This window comes from Miniopterus schreibersii (genome assembly GCF_964146895.1).
Source record: "Miniopterus schreibersii genome assembly, chromosome: 5".
Taxonomy (NCBI): domain Eukaryota; kingdom Metazoa; phylum Chordata; class Mammalia; order Chiroptera; family Miniopteridae; genus Miniopterus; species Miniopterus schreibersii.
In genome coordinates, this window is record NC_138106.1 from 50110079 (window position 1) to 50132033 (window position 21955).

Sequence of the window (21955 nt, forward strand, 5' to 3'; positions counted from 1 at the left end):
CCAGGGCCTCTGTTTGCTGGGAGTTTTTTTATTACTGCTTCAATTTCAATTTCATCAGTTGTTATTGGCCTATTCAGGTTTTCTGATTCTTCCTGATTTTGTTTTACATGATCTCACTCATATGTGGGATCTAATAAACAAAATAGGCTGAGGAACAAAATAAATCCAGAGACATAGAAGCATGGAACAGACTGATGAATCTCAGTGGGAAGGCGGGGGTGGGGTAGTGGGTGGGGAGAGATTAATCAAAGAACTTATATGCATACATGCATAACCCAAGGACACAGAGAATAGTGTGATGAAGGCCTGGGAGGGAGCAGATGCGGGCTGAAGGGGATCAATAGGGAAATATAGGGGGAGATATCTGTAATTTTTTCAACAATAAAGACAAATATTTAAAAAGGGATAGAAAGCTCTGGAGCTAGACCACCCGGGCTCAAATTTCTGCTCTACCACTTAGCTTTGTGTCATTTGTTGCCTAGTTACTTAACTGCTCAGCACCTCAGCTTGTTCATATGTAGAATGGGGGAGAAGAAAAGAACCTATCTCATATGTTCTTTTGTGAGAATTCATTTAATATACACATATACTAAAGCGCTTAAAACCATGCTTGACACATAGCAAGCATTCAATACATTGCAGTTATTAAGAGGACTACCTTCAGATTAGTGCCTGGCACATAGTAGGCTTACAATAAAGGTTTGCTGAATGAATGAATGAATGAATGAATGAATGAATGAATGAATGAACATTCTGGTTTTTTGATTGCTTGTCTCCAGCTTTACCCATTTTCTTGTACTCTCCAGATAAGAAATCTAGCAGACAACAGCTTCTAAATTGAACCTTGGGTTGAGAGTCCCAGGGAGTGATCTTAAGGTTGAGGTGGATTGAGTTTCAAGTTCAAACCTGGAGGGCTGTGTGACTAATCTTGGAGTTTTAAAGTTGAGAGGGCTGGTGACTGCATGAGAGAAGGGACATTTTTAGTTGAGTTAGTGTGACCTCAGTGCCACAAAGAGGGGTGTCCACATATTGGGGTGCCTTTCCCAGTGTATTTACCTAGATCTCTTTCTAGCTCTCCACCTTTAAGATCTGTCCACAATAAGAATCTGTCTCCTGACGTAGGCCTAGGTAGAGACCCAGAGACCCAGAACTTCAAGGCAGCAGCAGGAACTTACTTCCAGATAAACAATGTCCTTGGTCTATCTTCAAAAAGTTATTAAACCTCACACTCACATGTAATGAGGAGTCACATAGAATGATTAAAGTCCAATGGAAGTGCAGTCCAGGTTAGGTGCAATATAAATTAGTAGCTGTGCTTTTCTCTGGTGGCTGTTGGACTTTGGGCAATTCCCTTCTTTTTCTGGGCCTTGGTTTCCTCTTCCTGACATTCTGTGGCTTGATGACTAATATACAAGCACTTTAAAGAACACGATAATAATAATTTTAGTAGATCAGCCTAGTGGGGGTAACAATTTCTTTTGGGAAAGAGTAAGAGAGAAATCTAGCCACAGAAGTTCCTAAATTCTAGGTTAAGAAGTTAAGAAAGCCCTTATTTCAGGAGAATCCCGAGAAAATTTTAGAGTGAGAAAATGATACATTAGGTAGAGTTTGTAGAAATAATTATTGGGCACAGGTACACAGAGTGGACTGGAGTGGAAAGAAGCTGGAAAAAAGAGACCAGTTGAGAAGTTTGTGCCAAATCCAGGACCTTACTACATGTCCAAGGCAACAGACAGGAAGGGACAGATATCAGACACATTTTGAAGAAACTGAGAGACATGCTATCTGAGTGTAAATCAGGTATTGAGAGGAAGGAGGAAAATGACCCTCCCTCCCTCCCTCCCTCCCTCCCTCCCTCCCTCCTTTTCTTTTGAGCACAATGATGTTCTATGTCAAAGATGACTTAGGCTTCAAGCCTGCATTTTGGATAATGGTGGTGGCTATGACCATAAGGGAAGAACAACTTTGGGGGGAGATATTGATTTAATTTTAGATGGATTGAGTTGGGGCTGATGTCAGGACACTGAATGGCTACATAAAGCAAACCGCTATGGTTTCATCAGTGAGAGAGTGACTACTGAGGGGCATGGAAGGGCTCGAGCACTGGAATAATTGAATAACCTCTGAGGTTTCCTCTAAGTGGAAGAAGCCAACCTTCTCTAGGGTAGAGGCAGGGCTGTGATAATCATCCCAGGGCTTGGGTGTGCCCAAGAATGAGGTTAGAGATGTGTTTAAGACCAGGGGGGGGCAGTATGTCACTTTCAGAAGGTCACTTAGGATCACTCAACTAGGAGATCAAGGGATAGGTGAGGATTCAGCAATTTGGGAAGATTTATGTTTCAATATAATTTCCTTTATATATACAACCAGAGCTTCCTCCTGGAGAGATTTTTTAAGGTTAAAATGCAACACTGGCAGGTGAAATTTTAAAACAAGATGAATAAAGGAAGATCATTCCTCACTCTTATGAAAAGACACCAACCCCTCCTTTAGAGTTAAGCCTCTCTGTGCCTCACCTCTCCTTGCCTTTGTCTACGTCACTAGAACACTGTCTTCAATTCAAGGCGCTTTTATTGCCTGCTTACAACGTGGGAGACACAGAGAGTGAGAAAACACGATCCCTGCCTAAATTTAAGGACCACACAATTTCATAATAGAATCCTGCTAGACATGTAATGAGCTATTAACCACCATCGCAAGGCAGTATCCAAGCTGACTAAAATGACATACGGATGGAGACAGAGCTGGAAGTGGACCCTGAATAGCTGGTAGAATCTGAAAGGGGTGGTGTGGGCAGTAGGTGAAAAAGCACAGGGGTGGCATTGTCCAAAGTATGATTTAAGAGAACATGCTGGCTTCAGTACATTGGGGCACATTTTAGTCAGAGTGGGGCCAGACTGAGATCTCTATTTGGGTAAGACAGTTTGGTTAAGACATCTGATACTAGAAATCAACTTGAGCAGGTTAACCTATATAACATGGTGGGGAGAGCCCAGAGTCAGGTGGCTTAGTGGGAACCCTGATTTCACACATTGCTAGCTGTACGACCATGAGCAAGTTGCTTAATTTCCTGTTCCTCAGTTTTCTAATATGTAAAATGAGATAATGCACATAACTGTTAGGAAGATTACACAAGATAATTTATATAAAGGGATTAGAATGCTACCTGGCACATACTAAATGCTCAGGAAGTTTTAGCTTTTCACTTTCTCTTTTATAACCTTCTGTATGGGCTGAAATTTTTTAGATGAGTGGAATTTTACAATCATAAAAAACAATAAGGCTTTATTTTTAAAAGTTCAACACAGGTCACCCCTAGGGAGTTTCAGTGCTCTGAAGACTCCTGTGTTCACATGAATGTCCAATTTAAAAAGGTAGTATTTCAGGCTCTTATAATTCTGAAGGAAAAAGGGTCATTCCAATTTCACAAATGAGTAACTGGTCAGCCAACTTGGAATCATCTGAACACCACATGGTAATTCCAGAGGAGAAATTTGGTGATTTGGGTTACTTGTCTTAGGGAGAAAAATACTTGAATAAATAATTGCAATGAAACTATTTCTTTCAACCATTGTAAGAGTGTATGAAAATGGACATTTTTGGAAAGTAATCCAGTATGACTAATCTTTTTTCCCCCCTAAACATCGATTTGTTGTTCCATTTATGTTTGTATTCATTGGTTGATTCTTGTATGTGCCCTGACTGGGGATCAAACCCACAACTTTGGCATATCTCGAGGATACTCTAACCAACTGAGCTACCCAGCCAGACATATTACTTACCTTTTGATATATTTGTTGACCTAGCAAGTCTCACCAAAGATATCTACTATGTAGAAATGAAGGCACCGATATGAGAATAGATGTACAAAAATATTTATTGCAGCATCATTTGTAGTTGAAAAAACTGGAAGCAACCTTATATGTATCACAAAGAAAATGGCTGGCTAAATTATAGTATATCCATACTGTGGAATATTAGACACCCAAGGAATAAATTAGACATACGCATGTACCAGGAGGGATATTCATGATATATTAAGTGACAAGGGAAAAGTATAGAGTGATATGTGTGCTATGGTTTCATTTTTGTTAAAACAAAAACAACCCCAAACAAAAAATAACTTTGTGTATATTTGTATTAAAATGGAGAAATGTGTAGACGGTCATACAGGAAGCTATTAACATGGATTCCTCAGGGCCATGGTAACTATATGTCTACAGTCTGACTTGCTAAAATGAACATGTATTGCTTTTGCAACTTTTAATATATGTATGTATAGTAAGGTGGGGTGAATTTGGTGGGGAAATTAGTAGGAAGACCAAGATTGAGAAGAAATCACTGAGCTGCTTTAAATGAATCCTAGTACCCAGACCATGAGTTACCATCTTGCTTTAAAAAGACCTACTAAAAAAATAAATGTTATCAAGGGGTGACTGGGGTCTTTGTTAGCTTTCCCTTTTTCCTAACCCCACACACATCCCACCTACTTAGCCAGGTTTCCGAAAGTGAGGGCCTTGTATCCTACACGAGGCAAGGCGGCTGAAGGTAGGACATAGACCCAGCGTTAAATAACATTAAATCTCATGGCTCCATTGCTATTCATGTTTTGTATTTCTTTTCCACCCACTGATTACATGTAGAAGAAAGTCCTTGGCATTGACAAATGTTTGACATCTCTCTCATCCTTGCTAATCTTCCCTTTTTAATAAGGGCAAGCAGGCTTACGATGTAGAGCCTTCCGCAAGCCACAATATCTAGTTGGAAACTTAAACACTGTTACGCTCTCACTGCAGTTTTTCTTAGGATTCATTTATGATAAAAACTGGTTTATCATTTACGGTAATGATCTCAAATTTCTGATGGGGAGCAAAATAACGTGAAAGAGAGTCTAAAAGCACTTTAAAGTAAGAATATATTAGCCAAGAAACACAGGGCTGTGCCCAAAAGCAAAGCAGCAAGGATGCGGACAGGAAAATTGCGGGTCAGCGCAGCCTAACAGCAGTCAGCATCGGCGCCGGAGCCCAGCCGTGGTCACAGGCGTCCGCATGGAGCAGAGAAAAGTAAGAACAATGTGCTAAGTGATGTCTCAAAGGATGGCAACCATGTGACATAACATGGAGCTGAGCAAACAGGAAATGCAGCCTAATATAGCTCAGGGTAAGAATTCTCTAGGGAGGCTCTTGCCAGGAACCTGGGTGAGTGAAGGGAGGGAGTAAAGAAAAGAGAGGGTTTGGGTTTTGGAAGAAAAAAAAACAATTCCAAGGCTGCACATTGGAGGCCATCTAGGTTCTTCAGACAGGTTATTCTCCTCCTGACTGCGGTGGACAGTGCAGAAAATAAAGCGTGTGTGTGTATTGTGAAAAATAATAGAAATGGAGCCGCTTTAAAATGGAGTTCGAGTTGCCATCCCAAAGAACTGCTTTGTATGTCTTATTCCTCAAACTTTTGGAAAGTTAAACTGGACACAATAACCTTTGGACTGGGCCTAAAGCATCATTATATCCCAAACAACTGTTTGGAAATGTAACACGCAAGCAGACATTATGACCACAGGACATTCTTTAGAATTAGCATCACCGTGTTAGTTTATCTGCATTTATAGAAACTCCTTCCCCCTGTTCATGGAATTTCCCCCCTTCCCTTTCTTATAAATGCCCCTGGCCTTCATCTCCTAGGAACTTTATCTGGGTTTCTGCCTGAAGCAGTGCTTCCTGGATAGCTATTCCTTTGGATCACAAATAAATGCTTGTTGCCCCTCACTCTGGTTTTATTTTTAGATTAACAGCATTCACACTGCATCACCTGTCCCTTTGGTTGCATTTCCATGGCCTGGAGAAAGGCCTAAGTTCTCTCTCCTGGTGATCTGGGTGACTTGGCTCAAATGGAACAACTGTAGCCTGTTACTTATATCAGTCGCCCTGCCTTTACTATGGAGAGTGAATCAGCAAATCAGCAGTTTCCTTTAAAAGCACACTTATGTAGGTTTTTATTTTAAAAAGCCTTGAACAGATATTTGCACACCCATGTTCACAGCAGCGTTATTCACGATCGCCAAAAGGTAGAAACTACCCAAATGCTCACTGATGGACGAACCAATAAAGTAAATGTGGTGTATGCATACAATGGAATATCAGCTACCCTTAAAAAGGAAAGACATTCTGACACATGCCACAACATGGATAAACATTGAAAACATTATGCTAAGTGAAATAAGCCAGTACAAAGGGACAGATATCGTGTGATTGTATGAGGTACCTAGAATAGTAGACTGCACAGAGGCAGAAAGTAGAATACTGGTTATCAGGGGCTGGGTGGAGGGCCAGTGGGAGTTATTATTTAATGGGCACAGAGTTTCAGTGTGGGGTAATAAAAAACAAGTTCTGAAGATAAATCATGGTGATGGTTGCACAACAGTGCCAATATGCTTAAAACCACTGAATTGTTGTTCATTCAAAAGTTATTAAAATTATTTTTAAAGAATTAATTTAAAGGAAACCATTAAGTTTAGAAGAATCCAGGTGGTACCTGACTATAGAGAAAATGGTGAAGGTGTGGGCCAGACCTCTCTGTTTATTCCCCACCCCCACCCATCCATTCTCCGCCCTTCTCTGCCCTGCTTTCCCTCCTGAGCCACATCACTGTGCCTCCTGCCTTCCAGCTTCTAGTTGTAGTCACTCGATGGGGAGCACTAGCAGGGGAATGAGGGAGGAAAGAATAGTGAGGTTGGAGACTCCTGTTTCCCTGGCTCCCTCCCTGCAATATTGCTGCGTGGTGACTGTCCCTTGACTGAAGGTCTCGCAGCCCACGCTGGCTCCAGGTTCTGGTGCTCCTTCCACTTGCCTCCTTAGACCCAGGGCAGTAGCAGCTCTCACTGCTGCTAGCCTTGGAACTGCACTATCCCATGTGGTTTCCTCACTTCCTGCTAACACCTCTGTAAATAGTCCTTTGATTGAATTCCCCTCAAATTACCCAATTTGAGTGCAGCATCTGTTTCTTGCTAAACTGTGGCTGATACAAGGTTATTTAAAAAGATGAAAGTTTGGGAAACACTGATACAAAGAAAATCTACCTATATTCCCCCAAGATCTCTCTGACCCCACCAAACCTTCCAGATATGGTAAGGGAGGTGAATGGCAGCATCTTCTGCCCCTCCCCTCATCCCCTCTCTTGTTCCAAGTACTTCTTTCCAATTGCTATTTTAATGTAGAGAACTCAGCATCTACTGTTTTCTCCTATCCCACAGACTGTAAATCACATTTTTTGGTATGTAACAGAATTCCATCCCAATACAACAATAAATGATTCATATGTTCCATGGAGTTTTATTTTTGATAAAAGTACTTTTCCTGTATATGTTTCTATTGAATCCTTGGTACAGATGCACAAGGATATGGAGTAACTGCTCTTAAGTATGAGTAGGAAAGCTGAAATGATATCTACATAAGGCTCTTCAAATTGGCATGGAGATAAAAATAGCTCTGTAAAATAAGCTATCTTTCCCTTCCAAAGTGGTGAATTATGAAGAAAATAACCAAGAGTTTTGCTTTCCTTTTTAGTAGTAATGGCCTAGAATAAGTTGAAACCCTCCTCTCTGAAATCCAGGGAGATGTGTCCTGCCAAGGTTTATACTATACACACGTGATGTTGAGGTCACGACAAACGGTCACATCTGCTTGTAAGTTCACCGCCTCAGGTAGGCAGACCATCTTTTTACTGCAAGAGAAGAGCAACAAGAAGGTATGTGCTCAGGGTAGGTTCCTTTTGGTCAGAAGAGAGGGTTAGGAGCTCTTGTGTTTTCATGATGTCAGGTGAAAGAAGTCTACAGTTGTCTACTACAGGAGCCTACTGTCCTCTAAGGGTTTGGGGTGGTAAGACTAATAATATAAAGGCCTGCTAGAAACAGGGTAAAGGGGATAGGGAATCTCAATCCACACCCATGAATTGACCAGTGGATGCTAAGAAGGAGGAAAAATGCAATTAAAATTTTTTATTCCAATAAAATCTTATATAGAAACCAAATAAGACAGATACAGATGGATGGATGGATGGATGGATGGATGGATGGATGGATGGATGGGAGGAGGGAGGGGAGAGGGAGAAAGAAGAAAGAAAGAGAGAGAGAGAGAGAGAGAGAGAAGGGAAGGGAGGAAAGGGAGGGAAGGGAGAGAAGGGAAGGGAGGGGGGAGGGGAGGAAGGAAGGGGAGGGAGGGGAGGGAGGGGAGGGAGGGGAGGGAGGGGAGGGAGGGGAGGGAAGGAAGGAAGGAAGGAAGGAAGGAAGGAAGGAAGGAAGGAAGGAAGGAAGGAAGGAAGGAAGGAAGGAAGAATGGGGTTTCTTATATTGAAGTGGGAATGCTCAGAGTTTAGAGTTTACCCTCTCTGGCTTCCTAACATTCCCAGCCCAAGATGGCCCTGCAAGAGTGTTATAAAAACCTTGGGTTGTTGTCATCTCTGCATGAAAGAAGCTCATCACTCATGATGAAATTAAATCTCAACAAGCATCACATCGAAGGATTGATTGGTCCTTATCGGTGTGTCTGGGGCAGGGTGGATACTGGGCTTACTTGTCATTGACGGGCAAAGGAGCAGTGCAGAACTTCCCAACAATGGTAGTCCGGTCTTTTCTCCAAATCCGGTGGGAAGCCTGATATTTGAGATTCACTTGGTGTATCTCGCACTGACGGTTGGGGTGAGCTAGGATTCCTCTCCCATGCAGTTTGCGTCTTGGTCTGCAAGGGAAAGGGAGAGTAAGTTATGTAGCACTTTTGACCTTTGCTTCCCCTTGGTCCTTAAGAGGCTCTGCTGGAAGCACTGGTTAGCTGGTCATGTACAAGAGTCAGCTCCTTGAAGGTGGGGACCACAGTCCTTTGTATCACTCCAACAAGTCCCTCTGCCCACAGCTTTGAACATGACTCGAAAAATGTTTGTTGATTTTTTGAAAGTAAGCAAATGGACACTGCAGCAAAATTGTAGCCCTTGGATTTTCACATCTGGAAAAATGTCCCTCATTCTTAGATTCCTAGTTGGAAAAGATCCACACTTTCAGATACACCAACCTTGAAGCAGAGCCCTCTTTTACAGCATTCAGGTCAAAGGATTTTGTGTGAGGACTATTCTACTCTATTTTTAACAGAGTAGAAAACCTAGCTGATTTTATTATCAATGCCGAGAAAGTCTTTAAATCAAATAAAATTTATTTAATTAAGCATACAGTCACTTTCACATTTGTCTACAACCATAGTAAATATAGTTCTTGGCATAAAGATACAGCCTTTGGAGTTTAAAACATCTCCAACTACAAGATTAAATATAGGAAACTCCCATTATTGTTTATGTGATAGTGGATTTGTTACTCAAATTAAAATAGTGAAATTATGTAGAATAAAGTAAAATAGAAATAATTTATTAATTAAATTCATATTTAAATTATCTTTATTTACAAAATACGATCCTGACAATGTAATTCCATTAAGCTCCAATTTGAGCATAAGTATAATTACTTAAGCAAAAGCTGCTAAACTGAAAATGAAAGAAGTCAAAATACTTTTGATGAGAGACTGCAAATTATTGTAGTTTCTTGTGGTTCTGGATGTTCATTCAGTAGTAGGCTCACTTGAAGGCAGAATCAACCCTGATGGGTACTTACTTCTACTTTCAGGATGTGGGGGTAAGGGTGGGGGTAAAATCCAGCTCTTGGGGGAAGATAATGAGGAAAAGCTCTTGGTGAATAGACATTTCTCATTGCAAATGGAGGAGGTGGTGGACCAGAAAAGTCCCTTGGAGGAAAATAATCACAGGAAGTTCCATACACGTTTCCTGGAGGTGGAGGAAAAAGAGGACCTCTTCTCATGTACAGGTCCCTTGCATCCAATGGAAACAATGGAGGAACAAAGCCAGGGCCAGTTACTTCACTTTTGGTGGGGAGAGATGCATCAGGCATATTTAAATTACCAAGATCATCTTCCCTATTGTTTCTACTGGATTCCATTTCCGAAGACATTGGCCCATCTGCTTTATCCAGTGACGGCATATTAAAACTTCTGAGTTCTGCTGTTCCAGATAGTCTACCACTATTAGAATAAAATCTGTCTTGCTTATGTAGAGGAAGAGCTGGGTCAGGATAAGTTTGGCCTGATGGAAGAATCATCATCCCATGATCCTGCTCCCACGGAGGTGAAAGGGACCCAGTGTCAGAAGGTTCCCTGTGAGGATCAGTTAATTTATCAGAGCTTGATTCTCCTCTTTCATTAGTAATCTGGAGGTCCTGAGGATTCCATGGGCCTCTTGAGTCTCTTCCTCCTCTGCCTGGAAGCAAAGGTGAGAGTCTGAGTGAACCCTTCAACAAACCTGGGAGGGAGAGAAACACTCTTGTTTCAGATGAAGGTTGACCCAATGGTGAGGGACCATGCAGGGAATACTCTCTGCAAAATGCTGTATTTGCAACATCAAGTGCATAAGGATCTTTTTCTAAAAGTTCAAATTTAAGCTCTGTTTCAATTAACTTTTGTCTGAGGTAAGAATTTTCTTTCTTTAAATCATTGAGGTTTCTTTCAGCAGTCCAAGCTGCCAACCAATTATCATGGGCTTTTCTCTCATGGGAAATAATCTGCCCCTGATAAGAATGAATGATTCTCTCTAATTCTTCTTCAAGATCTTTGGCTCGCTTCCTATAGGTCTCCAGCTCTTTGGCTGTACGGCTGGTCTTTTCATCTCCTTTAGAAAGTTTTTTCTCTTTCTCTAACTGGTAATTTTCTTCTGTTAGTTTCCTGTTACGTGTCATTTCATTTTCTCGACACAGTTCAGTCATTACTTTGAGTTTGTGCTGAAGCTTTTGGTTCTCATTTTCAAGATGTTCATTTTCTGACTGCAAAGATGCTTGTTCAGTCTGGAGATTTTTAATACACTCTGTAAGTTCTTCCTTTGTTTTATCTACCTCACTTAACTGGGTGTATATTTGGTTTCTTTTCCTTTCTAGGGTTTTTAAAGAAGCCTTTAACTTAGCAGCATGAATCAGCTTCTTCAAAGTTCTTTTGGGCTGATTACCGAAGAGCGCATCATTTTCTGAATCACTCATTTCCAGTTCCAAGTAATCATCTTTTAACTCTTCGCCAAGCACCGCAGCCCAGTCTGGCATCTTTAGCAAGCATTCGGTCAGAGATGTGATCTGGTTTTCTGTATCACACAGAACCTGTTTTGCATCTACTTTTGAGTCTTCAAATGTTATTTTCTCTTTATTAAGTTCACTCGCTTGTTCTTTCCATTCTTCAGCTTCTTGTAAAAGGTGTTTCTGGCTTTCCTGAGGTTGGGAATTTTCACTCAAAGTATCCTTTACAGCTATGTTAAGTCGTTCTTCATTCATCTGAAATATTCTGAAGGTTGTTTTGGCTTCAGCTACTTGTGATTTGAGTAATTTTGATTCATCTTCTAAGGACTGTATCCTTTTTGAAATATCCACCACCAATTCATCTTGTTCAGAGTTCTCTTCCTTTAACTCTTTTTCTAGAAAGAGTACTTCATCCTCAAATTCAGATTTGGAGCTTTTCAGCTTTTCACAGATGGCCTCCAAACTTCGAGCTTCTGTTGACTCCTCAAAGCTGGAATCCTTTAATGACTCTAAGTCTTCACAACCTTGTTGCACGAGGCTAAATTTTTCAAGTAGTTTACATTCTTCTTCCATTAGTGTAAAAAGTTCTACAGCAAGCTTATTCTCTTTCCACATAAAGCCTGCTTCTAATCCATCAAAAACTCATCCACAAAAAACAAGAGAGCAGCAAAACATCCAACAATAACTGCACATATCAGCAACTCCCCTAGAAAACCATAGGGATTAGGCGTTTTTCTCATATCTTCAGGCAATGAGGCCGCAGCCCTGCCTCGCTTTTCCAGGACCAGCCCCACGTGGGCCGAGGGGCAGCCCTGGGCTCCTCCATGGCGCCCGCACGGCCTGGGACTCAGCGACCTTGCCCCAGGCTCTGCTGAGCCACAACCAACGGCACAGTGCGCCGAGCTTCCGCTTCCGGCAAGCGGACCAGACCACTGCGCAGCCTGCTGCAGGGGGGTTGCTGGGGGAACAGCGCCAACAAGCCTCAAGTGTCCATGATGCCCACTGAGAAGCCTTGGCCCCTATTGATGCTTTACGTTCAGATGATCTGAAGGCCCTGCCCGTCCGCCAGAGCCTGCGACTTGCCCTCTCCTCACCGCACCACCCCTCGTTTGGGTTTGGGTCAGGCCGGGGTGGAAGCGGGGACGCAGGGACACGGTAAATTGCCCCTCCTTCTTCTCGCGAGATTCCTGTGTTTGCCGTGGGAGCTCACTCTTCATTAAAGGGGCCAGCGCTCTACCTGGCGGAGTCACCCGCCTTTGGAAAGCCAGGGGCTCTGGGCTGAGAAAATGGGATTCGGCCTCAGGCTCGGAGTTGCGGTGTGGGTCACTCAGCCCAAACTAGCAGGGCCTTGGCCCAGGGTCCCCCACCCCCCTCAGATGGCTGTGGCGGCAGTGAGGCTGTCCCGGAGGCCCCTCAGAGCAGCCTGGCCCCGATGGGCTGTGCTTCCCTCTGGCAGTCCTGAAGGAGCCTTCTGTCTGCACCCCATGGCAGCCCTGACTTCAAACCCCAGGGGACCCCATGGTCCAGGAAAACCCGCTGCCCTCTTTATTCCAGTTAGAAAATGCGAAGACTGCCCTGTTTTAGATGGAGTATGAATGTGTGGATGGGAAAAAAACAAACAAAAATCAGGTCTGGAGAGATTAAAGATGGCAGCCACTGAGAGGAAGCTACACTGACACTCTCCCAGGACCAAACTGGAATTATAACTAAAATATAGAAAAACCATCCTGAATAATCAACTGCAACTGAGGACGAGCTGGAGAGCACCCTCGTAACCTAGGAGGAAAAGGGGAGGCCGCATAGAGACTGGTGGGAAGTGCGGAGGTGCAAGAGGGCTGGCTGGGCTCCCACAGGAAGCAGCTGAAGGTCTGGAGGGATAGCTCAGGGTGGGGGGTTCCCACTGAGGACTCTGGGGCCTAAACCCCAGGCTGGGCTTCCCAGCCAAGACCACCAGAGCTGAGAAAGGTGTCCACATACCATCTGGCTGTGAAAAGCAGCTGGGTTTCTGTCTGCCAGGGAGAGATGGCTGAAAATGCAGGCACCCTCTTAAAGAGCCAACCCACAAAGTTTTATATATAGCAAAGCATCTTGGGCTCCAGCAGAGGGAGGGCAGAAGGGATGGAGCTCCGTGAGGAAAATCCAGGGCTGTGGGCTCTAGAGAGAGAGAGCTCAGAGGGCACCCTCTGGATTCCTGTGCCAAGTCATTCCCCCAAACTGCAGAGGACATCTTTCACAGGCAGACATTTATCTTCCTAGCAACAGCTTTTGCTGAGGGGTAAGCAATTGCCCCACCCCATTAGTAAACCTCTGGACCCACCCTGTGGAGTTTCTACAGCCTGAGGTTCATTAAGAGAATCAGATTAATTAGCCTGCAAGCAGAGGCAAACCTCAGAGTGCTTTGAGTCTTTGCCTGATCTGCTTCAGAACCCAGGCCTTGGGAAAGCAGACATTGGTGTGCATCTTGGTCCTGTCCAAATGCACCCAGCCCCAATAGAGGGACCCTCAAGCCATGGGTTATTGATAGCTCCGAAGAGGGTACACAAGGCCAGTCACAAACAGCATCTGACATGAGCCTGCACCAGAGACCTTCCAAAAAGGACCAAGAGCCCTAGCAGGTCTACCTAATACATAGAAACAAACCCAAATAGCCAAAATGGGGAGACAAAAAAGCAAATGAACAAGAGAAGTCTCTAGAAAAAGAGCTAAATGAAACGGAGATAAGCAATCTATCAGATATAGAGTTCAGAATACTGATTGTAAGGATGCTCAACAGCATGAAAAAAGATATGGAAACTGTGAAAAATGACCAGTCAGAAATGAAGAATGACATAGCAGAAATAAAGAATACACTGGAAGGAATAAACAGCAGATTAGAGGAAGCCGAGGATTGGGTCAGTGAATTAGAAGGCAGGGTTAAAAAAAAAAATCACTCAATCAGAGATCCAAAAAGAAAAAACAATTTAAAAACAGGAGGACAGTCTAAGAGAGCTGTGGGACAACATGAAACGTAACAATACTGGCATCATAGGAGTGCCAAAGGTCGTCAAAAGTAAGCAAGGGTTAAAGAACCTGTTTGAAGAAATAATGGCAGAGAACGTCCCTAACCTGGTGAAGGAAAAAGTCACACAAGTTTAGGAGGCACAGAGATCCCAAGCAAGAAGAACCCAAAGAGGCCCCTGCCCAGACACATCATAATTAAAATGCCAAAAATCAAGACAGAATATTAAAGGCAGCAAGAGGAAAGCAATTTGTTACCTACAAAGAAGCTCCCATAAAGCTGTCAGCTGACTTCTCAGCAGAAACTTTACATACCAGAAGGGAATAGCATGAAGTATTCAAGGTAATGCAAAACAGGGATCTTAAACCAAGACTGCTCTATCCAGCAAGGCTATCATGCAAAATAGATGGTGAAATCAAGAGCTTCCTAGGATAAAAAGGCTACAGGAGTTTATCACCACCAAACCAGCATTGCAGGAAATGTTAAAGGGACTGTTGTAATTAGAAGTGGAAATAGAAGCATTGCAAGAAATGTTAAAGGGACTGCTGTAATAATGAGAAGAAATAGAGAGAGAAACATAGTCATAAAGAATTAAAATGGCAATAAATAAAGATCTATCAGTAATAACCTTAAGGACTTTGAGAGATCAGCATCAATACAGTCATAGTCATGGACTTTAACACCCCACTGACTTCACTGGATAGATCTTCCAGACAAAAAGTCAACACAGAAACAGTGACTCTAAATGGCACACTAGATCAGATGGATTTAACTGATATTTATAGAACATTTCACTCCAGAGCTGCAGAATATACATCCCTGTTAAGTGCACATGGGTCATTCTCAAAGATACACCACAGGTTAGGACACAAAACAAGTCTCTATAAGTTCAAGAAGGCTGAAATCACATCAAGCATCTCAGATCACAATGGCATGAAATTAGAAATCAACTACAGTCAAAACACTCAAAAACATTCAAACACATAGATGCCAAATAACATGTTGTTAAACAATGAGTGGGTTACCAATAAGATCAAGAAAGAAATCAAACACTTCCTGGAAACAAATGAAAATGAACACACAACCACTCAAAATCTATGGGACACAGTGAAAACAGTCCTAAGAGGGAAGTTCATAGCACTACAAGCCTACCTCAAAATACAAGAAAAAATTTTTAGTAAACTAACCCTACAACTTGAAGAATTAGAAAGCTCCCCTCTGAAGCCATCTGGACCAGGGCCTCTGTTTGATGGGAGTTTTTTTTTATTACTGCTTCGATTTCATCAGTTGTTATTGGCCTATTCACGTTTTCTGATTCTTCCTGATTCACTTTTACATGATCTCACTCATATGTGGCATCTAATAAACAAAATAGACTGAGGAACAAAATAGATCCAGAGACATAGAAGCATGAAACAGACTGATGAATCTCAGTGGGAAGGCAGGGGTGGGCGAGTGGGGGGGCGAGATTAATCAAAGAATTTATATGCTTATATACATAATCCATGGACACAGACAATAGTGTGGAGAAGGCCTGGGGGGCAGCTGTGGGGTGGAAGGGATCAAAGGGGACAAAAAAGGGGGGATATCTGTAATACTTTTAACAGTACAGATAAATTTTTAAAAATATATGAAATAAAATGTTGCTAGCAGGTTAAATAAATAAATAAAGTATAGATTTCAATGGTTAAAAAAAAGAAATCAGGTCTGGAAACCAGACAGAGTTGGGGTGAAATCCAGGTTTGGCCTCCTCCCAGCTGAACGGCTTTGGATACACAGAGTCCTAGATGTAAACCCCAGCTCTCCCACCAGCTTGAGCCTCAATCATAGGGTTTGCTAGTGTTGATGAAGCCTGGAGACCCAGAGTGAAAACAGAATCCAGGGCTCTCTTAACCCACCCCCTTGGCCTTGTCCCTCTGATTCCCCAGCTGTTTGCAAGATTCGGGCAGCACTTTGGACTTGTGTCCTGAAATAGAGATGAAGGGAGGAGCATGAAGTGACCGACCTAGAGAGGCGCTGCAGAAAGGGCCGTGGGACCATAGACAAAAGCAAGACTCAGTGTGGAGAAGAGGCCTGCCAAGCCAGCCAAGCTTGGCACAGGCCAGGCCCACCTCGCAGAGCCACAAGGGCATCCTGGATTTGCTTCCTGTGACCTGGTCGGGGTTGTCTTTCCAGTCCTCTCTGGGCTCATAGGCAGAAGGTGGGTGGGGCTGGGCATGGCTCAGCCAGCTTGGTTTCATTTTCGTTTCCTGCCTCTACAGTGATGAAATGTTTCCTTCATGTACATTTTAACCCAGGGTTAGTCATTTAGTTTGATTTTTCCTTTTGAGGAAGAACCTGTATAACTTTGTATAAAAGCTGTTCCTTTTATTTTACATGTCGGAAGTGTTTTGATACACTTCAGAATAGGAAAATTGTTCACTAAGAAGCTGCTTAGATGGAGGAGCTTGCAAATTAGGATTATGAAGTACACTTTGAGTAGCCTGGGGACTTGGCCCCAGGGAAAATTTTCTAATTAAAAGGAAATTTGGGGGTTTCACAAAGTTATGGAAAGTAAGGGAAAGACCACCCACAAACCCCCTTCCATCCCCCTTTTTTCAATTTCTGTTCCTCAAGAGAAAAAAGAAACCCAAGGAATTGAAGGTAATTGTGTTCTGAGAATCTTCTTCAAAAAAGTAACACCAGTCTCTTGAGAGAGGGAAAAAGGAATCTGTGGATGTCCATTCGAATTATTCAGGGAGCCTTTAAAAGTATAGCTGTTGGAATGTAGTCAATAATACTGTAATACCTATGTGTGGTGTGATATGGGTACTAGATTTATTGGGGTAATCACTTTGTAAGTTATATAAATGTCAAATCACTGGGTTACACACTTGAAACTAATATAATATTGTATGGCAACTGTAATTGAAAAATTAAGTTATTTTTAAAAAGTATAGCTGTTGAGGTGATGCTCAGAGATTCTGTTATGATTGGTCTGAGGTGTGTCTCGCTGGCAGTATTTTTCATAGCTCTCCAGGCGATTCTAATGTGCAGCCAGAGTTGTGTGTCTCTGTCATGACTCCTGACAGTGTAGGCTCATCTAATGGCCTGGAGAGGTGAAAAAACACCCTTCTACGAGAAACACACCCTTGAAGTGATGTAAAGAAGAAAATTATTTAGCTACAATATACAGGGCTCAGGTAGGCACCTGAAGATCTGGTTAGGGTCCTGACTGCCTGCCATGTTCTCTGCGTGGCCTTGGTGAGCTGGAACCCTGGCTGGTGGCCTAGTGTTTGGGAGCCTCCAGCAGAAATTTGCTTTCCCTGATAGCACAGTTAATGTGCAGCCCTGCAGCCTGAGAAATGTTTCCAAACACAAATCTGATCCAGTCACACTCTTGTTTAAAATTCCCAGTGGGCCCGGCCGGGAGTGACTCAGCGGTTGAGCGTCGACCTAGGATCCAGGCGATTGGGGTTCGATTCCCAGTCAGGGCACATGCCCGGGTTGCGGGCTCGATCAATGACTCTCATCATTGATGTTTCTATCTCTCTCTCTCCCTCTCCTTTCCTCTCTCTGAAATCAATAAAGATATATTTTAAAAAATAAATAAAAATAAAATAAAATTCCCAGTGACTCCCCAAACTGCTATCAGGATAAAAACCAAAATCTCTAAGCTACATCAAACTAAAAGGCTTCTGCACAGCCAAAGAAATCAGCCTCAAAATACAAAGGAAACCCATGGTATGGGAGAACATATTTGCCAAGAATGTCTTTGATAAGGGGCTAATCTCCAAAAGTGTACAAAGAACTCATACAACTCAACAAGAGGAAAACAAACGATCGAATTAAAAAATAGGCAAAGGACCTAAATAGACACTTCTCCAAAGAGGACATACAGATGACCAAGAGACATATGAGAAAATGCTCAACGTCTCTAATCATCAGAGATGCAAATTAAAACCACAATGAGGTATCACTTCACACCTGTCAGAATGGCTCCATCAACAAATCAACAAACAACATGTGCTGACGAGGGTGTGGAGAAAGGGAACCCTGTACACTGCTGGTGGGAATGCAGACTGGCACAGCCACTGTGGAAAACAGTATGGAGGTTCCTCAAAAAATTAAAAATGGAACTGCCTTTTGACCCAGTGATCCCACTTCTAGGAATACATACTAAGAATCCTGAAACACTAATCAGGACGAATATATGCACCCCTATGTTCATAGCATCGCAATTTACAATAGCTAAGATTTGGAAATAGCCCAAGTGCCCATCAGTAGATGAGTGGATGAAAAAGCTGTGAGACATTCACACACATGGAATACTATACAGCTGTAAAGAAGGATCTCGTACCATTTGGGACAGTATGGATGGACCTGGAGAATATTATGCTAAGCTAAATAAGCCAGGCAGAGAAAGACAAATATCACATGATCTCACTTATATGTGGGATCTAAAGAACTTAATAAACTGATGGACAGAAATGACTCAATGACGTGGAAGCATGGGTCAGACTGACGAATCTCAGAGGGATGGAAGGGGGCAGGTGGGTGGAGGGGGAGAGAGTAACCAAAGAACTTGTATGCATATATGCACAACCCAAGAACACAGACAATGATGAGGAGAGGGACTGGATCAATGGGGAGAAAAAGCCACATCTGTAATATTTTGAACAATAAAAAAAAAGGAAAAAATAAATCTCTAACCTGTCCTTCAAGGCCTTGCTTGTTGTGGCCCTGACTTGTCCCTCCAGCCTCCCCTTTTGGGGCCTCAACCTCCTGCTGTCCCCTCCCAGTGCCATATTCTCACTAAGCCCTGATTTGGGCAACTCCTGAGAATCCTTAAATCATTACTCAAATATCATTTTCTCGCACTCAGTCAGGCGCCGCCTTACATTTTTGAGTAGCACTTGCTACTGTTGACAGTTGTGCACTTCTATGTGTGCACACTGGTCGTTTTCCTGTTTGTGTTCCCTCCATTCTCCTGCAAACCATATTTCCCTCAGGCTCCTCTGCCAGCAGGTTCCAGGGAGAATCTCGCTCTGTTCTGTGCTTTGCCAGTGCCACCCTGGCTTTGTCCCTCTAGCCCCAGGGTGGGAGTGGTTCCCCCTGTGGCTGATTTCTGCACTGCCTCCCTGTCCTTTTGGGTTTTCAGCTCTCCCAACACATTTGTAATTAGTTCCCTGAGTTAAATTCCTTCTATTGGACTACCTGGCTTGGGCTCTGGTTTCCAGACTGGACCTGACTGAGATGTTGACTTATCTGAACAGTGTGTGTCCTATGGGTTTGTAACTTAACCAAGTGCTTTTTGAAGAATCATGCACTGCTGAGTTCCTTTCTCCTGCCTGGCTGTGATGGCTTGCAGTTGAGGTCCTCTGCCCTCCCATCGCGAGCCTGGTCTCAACCAGCTGCTAGGCCCAATGTAACAAGGGAAGGAAAACACAGGCCCAGTTCCAGGAACTGGCACCACCCAGCGTCAAGCCTGCTTGCCCTCCCCTTGCACTCATTTGCTACCTGACACCCTGCCTGCACTTCTGCTGTGTTAACTCACCCAGTCCTGCTCCCCTACCCTGGAGTGGGTGCTTCCCGGGCTCTGCCAAGCCTTTTCTAGGCCAGTGACTGAGAGCCTCCTACTTGATGACGTCCCTATGCCCCCCTCCTAGATTCCTGAACACTATTTCCTATCAGGGGCACAGTTTCTATGTTTTCACCACCTGTTGGGACACCCTATCACTGCTGCCTGCCTGCCTCATCTGCTCTTGTCTGAATACACTATGCTTGGACCCAACACTGACCCTGAACCTGAGACAGTTTGCCAGTATGGGTCTGTGGGTACGTCTGTGGCAGATTCTGCCCTCACTCCCAGCCCCAGCCCACTGAGCTCGGGTCACTCGTTGATGATGACCCAGTGCCTGTCCTGGGATATGCGTGTGTGTGTGTGTGTGTGTGTGTGTGTGTGTGTGTGTGTGTGTGTGTAAAATAAAAGTAAGTCCTAAAGGAGAGAAGACAGCTGTGAGGGACACTTACTTACATAGTGATCTTGACTGAGGAGGTGGCATTGCTGCTAAAGAAGGTGACCTCGATGTTGGTGTCCTTGTTTCTTGGCTCCTGCAAGTAAAACTCCACAAGGCTGTGATGCACTGGGAAACCAAAGCAGAGCAGACAACTGAGCCAGAGGTTGGCGGTGCAGTGCCCCAAAGCCCCAGAGAGTGCAGTAATGCCACTAGGAGTCTTGGCTCTACCTCTTAGTAGCTGTGTAACCTGGAGCAGATTACCTGTCACTGCAGATCCTCAGCTTCTTCAAGTGTAAATTGAGGAAAATAAAAATAGATACCCCACAGGTCTCAATGAGAATTAAATGAGTTACTACATATAAATTCCGTAGACAGTGCCTGTGCCTAAGAAGCATTCAATCCATGTGAGTTTTTATTATTACTTGTAATGCTAGATTGTCCCACTCCATTATCTTTGTAGTGTGGTTTTGAAAGAATCAAAAAAGATGTCTCTTATATTAAATAATTAAATCACAAAATATAGCCGTGCCACTAGGAATCTTGGCTCTATCTCTTAGTAGCTGTGCAACCTCACGCCCCTCCCCCACCCCAGCATACGCACAGTGTTGGGGAACACACTTGAATGCAGGAGGTGACTGTTTCCCTCCCTATGGCAGATGGGTGCCTATGTGGCATCTCCACCCTCCCTGGCAGCATGGATACTGGGGGTCTCAAAGCTGGTGTCCTCGGCACTGAGTGGGTGAGCAGCTTGGCTCACGGTGATACCCCTGGAGCCTGCTGTCCCAGTGGAAAGAGAGGTTAAGGAGTGCAGTCCTTTCCTTATTAAGGGGTAGGCCCATCTGGTGGCATTTCACAGTAACTTTGGTCTTGGAGCATTTTCACAAACTCCTTTGGTGATAGGGACATAGCTGGAAAAGCCACCCTTCACCTTTCCCTTACCTGTGGTCCCTCTGGGCTCATGGGTTAGTAACAGGGCCCAGGACAGATGCCAAGAATTCACCAGAAGAAAAGAGAGCACTACATGTCCCCCACCCCCACCCAGGACAGTGCCACACCCCTTCCATCTCTCTTTCTCATTTGTTTACAGTGGGGTGTAGACTTACAGTGACGGAGAAAGTTGAACTGAAGTGGAAAATTGCAATGTGAAAAATAAAAGCTAGTTTACATAAGCTTTAGGAATTTAACTCTCTGGGCTGAGTTTGCTATATTATATCACTTCTTCTTTGCCAAATGTTATCTTTGATCAAGAAAGTTTCCTAAGGTTCTGTTTCTTCCTTCTCTAAGTTATATGGAAGTCCCAGGAGGAGCAGGTCTGCTAACACTGGGTCGGTGGGAACCAGTTTGCACAGGAGCGTGAATGGGAAGCAGCACACAGAGCCCTGGATGTTTGGTCCAGCCTTGCTGCTTACTCACTGTGTTGCCTTGTTTAAGTCACTGAACCTCTCTGTGCCTCAGTCCCTTCATCTGTAAACAATAACCTGGGCATCACCTCAGAGAACATGGTGAGAATTAAATGAGGTGATTTTTAAAAAAGCACTTTGTGTGAAATATTTGGAGGAGATTCTCTGCCCTGCCAGTGCTAGCCTGGCAGGGGTACAGGGTGACCCCTGTCCTGGTTAGCACTGCTGAGGCTCAGCCCAGGGCCATGATGGCCTGGGAGTGGGCGCAAACAGGGAGCTGGGGGCACCACCTGAACTACCAGGTAGATCTGCCAGCTGCCAGCACCACCTGAACTGCCAGGTGGAAAGCTCTACCCCCGGGGCACGAAGGCCCCAGCCTGGACGCTCAGAGCAGAAGCCTCAAAACACGCAGGCAAGCAGGTGTGCAGGCTCGCTTGTTTCTTTTGGATAGACA

General features: G+C 43.7%; 1 protein-coding gene and 1 pseudogene across 5 annotated transcripts in view; both read right to left on the reverse strand.

The window, feature by feature from the left end:
* Positions 1-5962: 5962 nt before the first annotated feature.
* Positions 5963-21955, reverse strand: part of PLA1A (phospholipase A1 member A) — a 36309-nt gene continuing 20316 nt past the window's right edge. For 2 of the 4 annotated variants that reach the window (XM_081138613.1, XM_081138615.1), the window contains 3 exons: positions 20119-20227; positions 8565-8729; positions 5968-7716 (listed from right to left, as the gene is read on the reverse strand). In XM_081138613.1, the coding sequence (XP_080994739.1) occupies positions 7632-7716; positions 8565-8729; positions 20119-20227 (359 nt within the window). In that variant the 3' untranslated portion in view covers positions 5968-7631. Of the gene's footprint in view, positions 7717-8564; positions 8730-20118; positions 20228-21955 lie in introns of all 4 variants that reach the window. The other 2 variants (XM_081138612.1, XM_081138614.1) reach the window with 2 other exon arrangements.
* LOC308557788 (melanoma inhibitory activity protein 2 pseudogene) lies at positions 9594-11930 on the reverse strand (annotated as a pseudogene). The gene has a single exon. The product of its transcript is annotated as a melanoma inhibitory activity protein 2 pseudogene (transcript).